Source organism: Rhincodon typus, chromosome 24, assembly GCF_021869965.1.
Source record: "Rhincodon typus isolate 14 chromosome 24, sRhiTyp1.1, whole genome shotgun sequence".
Classification (NCBI taxonomy): Eukaryota; Metazoa; Chordata; class Chondrichthyes; order Orectolobiformes; family Rhincodontidae; genus Rhincodon; species Rhincodon typus.
This window is the reverse complement of record NC_063355.1, coordinates 8216510-8224317: the sequence shown is the minus strand read 5'-3', so window position 1 is coordinate 8224317 and position 7808 is coordinate 8216510. Positions and strand designations below refer to the sequence as shown.

Below are 7808 nucleotides of genomic sequence, written 5' to 3'. Positions count from 1 at the left end.
GAGACTTGTAATGAGGGTGGAGGGTCTTCCTGAGAACTGTAATGAGGGTGGAGGATGTTCTGAGTGTCATGCTAAGGACGGACTACATTATCAGAAAGAAACGAAACAGCTCTGTTGCTTGCTTACCTCCTTCTCTGTTTGTACCTCAATGTCGTACTGGGATAAGAATTCTTTGGAACGCAGAGTTATCTGCTCAGCCTGGCACTCGAGGGACTGAAAACACAAGAGATAGCTATGAACACTGTGACAGAAACAGGCATCCGATCCCAATGGTGCAAAGTTCACTATTCTTCTTACAAACATGACAGCCCAGCTTTCCACAAGACAAAGAATTGTGTAAAGTACAATTCTGATGTTTTTCTTTGTTAAAACAATACTTATAAAGAGCCATGGAAGAGATTTATGTACAAAGTGAGACCATGCACTCACGTTGAACTTGATAATACTGCTCAAACTCATCATCTTCACCATCTAGAAGGATCAGCAGCAGGTGTATGGCAACGCATTAGCTGGAATTTCCCTTCAAAGTCATATAATATCCTAACGTAGACACATATCAGTGTCCTTTCATCGTCGCTGCTTTAGAATCCTGGAACTCCCTACAGACTCAACAGGGAAACTCTGTCTGCACTTGTAAAAGTATTGAGCACAAAAAATGCACAGATTTAAAGTAACTGACATGAGGAAAAATGTTTATCACACAGCAGTGGTTGAGGTCTAAGGTGAACAACCTGAGACTATGGTGGAGGCAGGTTCAATCGAAAGAACTACACTGTTCTCCTATAAAAAAGAATGTGCTGAGCAATGTGAGGTGGCAGGCGCATTGCATGTGTGAATTGCTCATTTGTACCATTAGTGCAGACATGATGGGCCAAATGGCCTCTTTCTGCTCTGTAACAGCTGTGATTCTGTGACCTAGCAGCACTGTATGTGTACCTTGGCACGTGGACTGCAGCATTTCAATAAGAAGTCCATACCCAGCACCTTCTGAAGGGCCACAAAGGAATGGAAAATAAATTTTGGATTTCTCAGTGACACCCATATCTCAAGATTAATTTTTTGAAACTACTAGCAGCTTTGGGCTTACTGCTCGGGTGGAGTGGTCAGCCTGACAGCCTAACAGTTGGTTCGCACTTTTGATCCTGGTGGAATAGCAGAGTGAGGAACTTGGTCTCCCTGTCACAATACCTCGAGTAAATCTCCTCTCTTCCCTTGAAGCCAAATATCAGGCACACCCCAAAAATCAAAAATACAACCCCTGGGTAAACAGTCACCCATCAGAATCAATATCAACTCAGCCTCTAAATCTCCAACATGCTTTAGTTTGGAACCTGAAACCAATCAGATTCAGTTCCACAGATAGTTCCTGTTCTGATTCACTTGCTTCTCCTTTCTTGAGCCTCAGCTATAAGTTCACCTCTGCTTCCATTATAAAGGCCTCAGCAACCTAGGATCAACATGGGGCTCAATTCCAACAACGCTCCTGCTGCCCCTTAGAAATTCCATGGCAGTTGACTACAGATAATGGTGCAATGCAGACGATGTTGAAAGGTCTGTCAAATTTCTGCGGTGTCATTTTCCTTTACGTTGATTTCAGTTGAAACTCAGATATAGCATATAGCATGTAGCAAATGGTTGCTTTACCCCATCACCCATGTTTAAAATGACTCCCATAACACGACCACCAGCTGAGAATTACTGTGGTGCAGTAGACAAGGACGGCAGGCAGGGAGATGCTCAGAGGATATAATTTCAGAACAATGGGTCTCCCATTCAAGATGGATATGAGGAGGAATTTCACTTCTTGGAGGGCCAGGAATCTTTGGAGGTCCCTACCCCAAATAGTTTTGGAAGCTGTGCCATCGAGATCGGTGTTAGGCAGATCATTGATCCACAAGGGAGTCTCAGATTATGAGGAACATGCCGCAAAAGTGGAAATGTGGCCACGGTCAGATCAGCCATGATCTTATTGAATGGGAAAGAAGGGTCAATGGGCCAAATAGCCTCCTCCTGCTGTTCCTTCTTATGTTCGCATCCTGCTGGTATTCTCTGAGAGGGAAAATGCATGAAGAGAGGCTCCTTGACAATATAAATGATTCAAGGCTGTGAGATTCTACTCAACAAAACTCTTTCACTTCAGGACAGGAGGAATTAAGAATAAGAGGAAGCACTGTTCATAAATAGGAATAAAGATGACAAAATGGAGGAAGAATCCTAACAATTCAATCTTTATAAACTACCACAAATTAGCACTGGGCCAACCCCTGTCATCTTCTGTGGATGACTGTCAGCACACTGCTTGGAATGTGGGAATGAAATTGGGCCATTCCGCTCCTCTGGTCTACTCTGCTATTCAATGAGTCAGAACTGCCTCACCGTAGCTCTGTATCCCACAGAATGCTTATTTAGTACAAATCTATTCAACTCAGTCTTGAAAGTTCCAAATATCTCAGAATGCAGTGGCCTTTTTGATGGAAGAGAATTCCAGATTTCCAATAAAAATAGTGATTCACAAAAGGGCCTACTGATTCCACCACTAAAAGGTCCAGCTCTAATTTTAAGATAATGTCCTTCTTTTCTGCGCTCTGACGCCAGACAAAATTGTATCCTATCAAATGCATTTAGAACTTCAATTAGACCAGCCTCAACCTTCAAGAACATGCCAGACAAGTTTATGCAACCCACTCACCTAACAACCCGTTTTAATCCCAAGCTTATTCTTGTCAATCCACACTGCACAGCCTCCTGGGTCAATACATTCAACTCTTTGACTATCACAGGCTCCTGTCTGGAAATACCAGTTGTCCAGCACAGTCCAGTATTCCCAAACAAGAGTTGGCTGTGTCTGTTCGCACATGCCATCACATTGGGCAGGGGTGGGTTTTAGATACAGATACAAACCTTACTTAGTTTAGGTCTGTCGTAAGGCAGGTGTGTCTCCATAGTGCACATGACAATGCGTTCTGTGAAGCCTTCCTGTCTCAGAGTTTCTGCACAGACCAGTCCTGCAGGGCCTTGGGGGAGATTGAATAGAACAAATAATTAGCTCCACTCACTGCCATGAATGAGATACAACCAGTAGCCACCAAGGGGAAGGGACAGTGTAATCGTAATGTTACTGGACTAGCAATCCAGAACCCCAAACCTGGGGACATGGGTTCAAATCCCACCATGGTAGACCACAAAATTTCAATTCAATAAAACCTAGAATAAAGAGCTGGCCTAGTGTAATCAATATTACCCTCCCCAAAAAATCCTAGTTCACTAATATCCTTTAGTCTCTCCTCCCATGAGGGAGGGAAATCTGCTGGCCTTATCTGGTCTGACCTAAGTGTGATATGGGATATTGATATAAGGTGTATATGGTTGACACTTGACTGCCTCTGGGCAATTGGGGATGGGTAATAAATGCCTAACCAGTGACAGTCACATCCTGTGAAGGAATTGAAAAACTGCTTGTCTTTATAGAGCACATTTCACTTCATAAAGTATACCATAGCATTTCACAGAAACACAGACGGGAATTGGCACTAAGCCAATAAAGGAGGTGTTGGGACAGAAAGTCAAATGTTGGTCAAAAGAGATGGATTTTAAGAAACGTTTTAAAGAAGGAGATAGACAGAGTGTGGTGAGGTTTAAGCAGGAAACCATCAGGGTTTAGGCACTGTCACTGAAGGGCAACGGAAGTGAATGAGGTCATACTTTGGGGTTTGAGGATGTGAGAGGGCTACAGTTGTATGGAGCGGCAAGGCTGAAAAGGATTTGAGAATTGTAAAACCAAGGTGGTGGTCTGCTGAGACCCAGTGTAGGTCAGTGAGCACAGGGTGAATGGGGCTTGGTCTGGATTCAGAAACAGGCAGCAGTTAGCAGCACTAATTTTCATGAAATCTGGCTCTTGATACATTATTCATTTCCCTGGAAGCTCAGGGATATTGTCCTCTTCATCAACTATGAAAACTGAGGTAATTATTCAAGAAGTCTGTCATTGCTTATTTTAATTTGCAATATTACCCTGAGCTCTTTTTAAGGATTCCATTAAACACCGACTTTGCTTTTTTCCTAATTGTAGGTTTGTATTAATCTCAGTAAGTTTATTTTTACAATTCCACTTTGCATCTCATGCCTATTTTACTCTTTCTTTGGTGTTTGTCATAATTCTGCTAGATTTACACTATTTTATCTTATCTCTTAGTCTGATTACATAGAATCTACATTCACTGCACTGTGTGCAGTATATTTCATAAGTCAACTAATCTGAATGTGACCCCATCACTGCTTGGATTACATTTAACTGATTGTTTCTCTTGTCATTCCTTGTCTCATGGGGCCTGTGCCTTGATTCAGGAAACACTCCCAAATCTATCTCCTTGATCAAGATAGATACTCCCCGTGTTTTAATATTCTTGGACAGAGACACTTTGGCACATTGGTCTGAATCAGTACCGCACTATGGCTTGTCTTTGATCCTAGTGCCAGTTATGAATCCAATGGTAGCATTCTCTCCTTGAAGCTCTGGTCCCTCTCTAGAGATTAATACACAAATTCTTGACTGATACTACAGGGTACAACTGCTCGACAGTTGAGAGCACAGTCTTTCAGATGAGACATTAAACTGAGGTCCTGTGTATCTCTCAGGTGGATGCAGAAGATTCAGTGGCACTATTTTGTAGAAAAACGTATCAATATTAATTTGTTGACCAACATATGTCTAAAGATGTGCAGGTTAGGGCGGTTTGGTTATGCTAAATTGCCAATAGTGTCCAGGGATGTGCAGGTCAAGTGCATTAGCCATGGGAAATGAAGTGTTACAGGGATTGGGTAGGGGGATGGTCTGGGTGGGATGCTCTTTGGAGGGTTGGTGTGGAATTGATGGGCTGAATGGCCTGTTTCCACACTGCAGGGATTCTATGATTCTATAAACTAATATGACCAGATGAAATAGGAGTAGGAATAGGCCAAACGGCTCCTAACCCTTTTGAGCCATTCCCTAAGGTCATGGCTGATTTATTGTCATTCAGAATTCCTCATTCCCATCTACCCCAAGAACTCTTGGTTCCTCTCTCCAATAAGAATCTGTCTATGCCTGCTTTAATGCCATAAAATCACCTTGCTTCCACCACCTTCTGAGACAGAGACTTCCAAAAATTCAAACCCCCTCAAAGAAAAAAAGTTCCTCATTTCTGTCCTAAATTGTGACCCTGATTGTAAAATATTGTGATTCAACCAGAAAGGGAAGCATCTTTTCCACGTCCACTTTGTCAGGATTTTGTAAACTTCAATCAAATCACTCTTCACTCTTCTAAACTTCAAAACAAGCCCAGTCTGTCTAATCTTTCCTCATGAGACAACCTACTCCTTCCAGGTATCAATCTAACAAACCTCCTCCGAACCACCTCCAAATGCATTTATATCCTCCTTTAATAAGGCCAGCAAAACTGCACATGGTATCAAAGATGTGGTCTCACCATTGCTCGGTATAATTGAAGCATAACTTCCGTACCTTTATGTTCAATCCCTCTCTTTACCTGGGATAGCATCCCATTGGATTTCTTGACCACTTGCTGCATCAGAATACTAACTCCTCGTGACTCATCCACTAGAACACCTTGATCCATCTGCACCTTGGAATTCTGCAGATATTCTCCTTTTAAAAGTACTCTGCTTTTTAATTCTTCCCGTCAACATGAACATTTTCCCTCCTTGTGTTCCTTCTACCAGACTTTTGCCCATTCACTCAACTATATTGGTCTGCATCCTTGTTATGTCACCTATTTTCCATCTAATCTTTCTGCAAATTTAGCCACCCTGGCTTTGATACCCTCTTGTACATCATTGATATAAATTTTAAAAATTTGATACCCCAGCACAGACTCCTGAAGGAACCTGTCACCATGAGTTATGTTTACTACTTTGCAATCTGATGGAACTGTTTCAGAAACTAATGAATTTTGGGAAATTGACACCAATTCATCTACTACCTCATAAAGGTCTTTGTTAAGACCTTAGGATGAAGTCCATGTGGACCTGAAGACTTTTCAAGCCTCAGCTCTATCCTTTTACTCAATACTGTTTCCCCAAAGACGATAATTTCATCAGATTCCTCTCTTCTTTCAGGCTGCTGAGTTACAGTTATCACTAGGATGGTTTGTATCTTCCACAGCAAAGACAGAAACAAAACATTTATTAACTGCATCTGCCTTTTTATTACTATCTCCCATTACCTCCCCATTCTTATCCTCTAGAGGATCAACAATCACCTTACCTACTATTTTCACTTTTAGATACCTATAAAAAAGTCTTGCTACCTGTTTTTATATTTCTGGCTAACTTTCTCTCATTCTATAATTTCTTCCTCCTTATTAACAACCTTTTAGTCATTCTCTTCTTTACATTTGACCAGTCTTTGACCTGTCACTCACCTTTGCTTAATTTATATGTTTTCCCCTACGTTCTATGTTCTCTTTAACATCTAAAATCCTGATTATATCTGGTCATTGTTACATTGCCTTTTATGGCACCTTGCTGTGTTCCTTATTGGCAAATGTCATACAGTTACAGCTCTTCAAAAAGTACTCAATTGGCCTTGGGACTCTTTGGAACATTCTTAGGTCATGAAGGGTGCCATATAAATGCAAATGTTTATTTCTGTATCCTTTCTTTATCCCCATTATGTGGCTGTCCCTCCCCACAACATACATGGGCAGACACAGATACACCACACACACACACACACACACACACAGACACACACACACACACACACACACACACACACACACACAGACACACACACAGACACACACACAGTTACCTGAGCCGATGATGAGTACACTGGTGTTGCTGAAGCTGCTGTCCCTCAGAGTAGCACACCTTGACATCCGTTTCACCCTCTTTTGCAACTGAAGAGCCTGGGAGCGAAAAGACAGATGGCAAAATCACAATGGCAACAATTCTGGTAGGGAGGACTCCACAGGGCTTTGTCCCATCAGAGCTGACTGACAATGTGGTGAGACAGTGCCGTATGAATCCAATACCCACAGAAGTGTCATGGTGCAACAGGAGGCCATTCAGCCCATTGTATCTGCACCAGCTCTCCAAATGAGAGTGTCATTCTCCTGCCTTGCCCCCATAACCCTGCACAATGTTTCTATTCAAATAATCATCCAATAATGTCGCAATATCATACTTCCAGGCAGTGCATTCCAGGCCCTAAGTAGTCATTCTATGAGAATGCTTTCTCTCACATCACCTTTGCTTCTTTTGCAAATCTCTTTAAACCTGTACCTTCTTGTAATCCTCTCACAAATGGGAACAGTTTCTCCCTGTAGACTCTGACCAGTGCCCTTATGATTTTGAAAACTTCTATCAAATCACCTCTTAGCATTTTTCTCTCCAAGGAGGACAATTCTGAACTCTCCAATCTACTGTCATCACCGAGGTTTCTTATCCCTGCAACATTCCCATAAATCCCTTCTGCACACTCTCCAATACATTCACATCCTTCCTACAGTGTGGCACCCAGAACTGTACACAGTATTCCAACTGAGGCACAAGTGTCTTGTATAAGCGAACAATCCCACCGGAAGCAGTTAGCTGTTAGTGTTCTGAGCAATTCTCCTTCTTCCCTCCACGCTCAGTAGTCACAAATAAAACTCTAACACAAGTAAAAAATGAATAACACATCTGGCATCAGTGCAATTTGGACTGCATGTTGAACCTTTATTGTCCTCAGTGAAGGGGAAAGAAATAACATTCAAAATCAAGATTTCAGATGGTTCTAAATTTCAATTGAGACCACAGCCTCTCAA

At 42.0% G+C, this 7808-nt stretch overlaps 1 protein-coding gene across 2 annotated transcripts in view; it reads right to left on the bottom strand.

Moving 5' to 3' along the window:
* The window catches only part of LOC109920459 (apoptosis-inducing factor 3), a 121933-nt gene that overhangs the window by 39024 nt on the left and 75101 nt on the right, over positions 1–7808 (bottom strand). For both annotated transcript variants that reach the window (XM_048611544.1, XM_048611545.1), the window contains exons 7-9: positions 6812–6908; positions 2902–3014; positions 127–213 (exon numbers count right to left, since the gene is read on the bottom strand). In XM_048611544.1, the coding sequence (XP_048467501.1) occupies positions 127–213; positions 2902–3014; positions 6812–6908 (297 nt within the window). The remainder of the gene's footprint in view (positions 1–126; positions 214–2901; positions 3015–6811; positions 6909–7808) is intronic.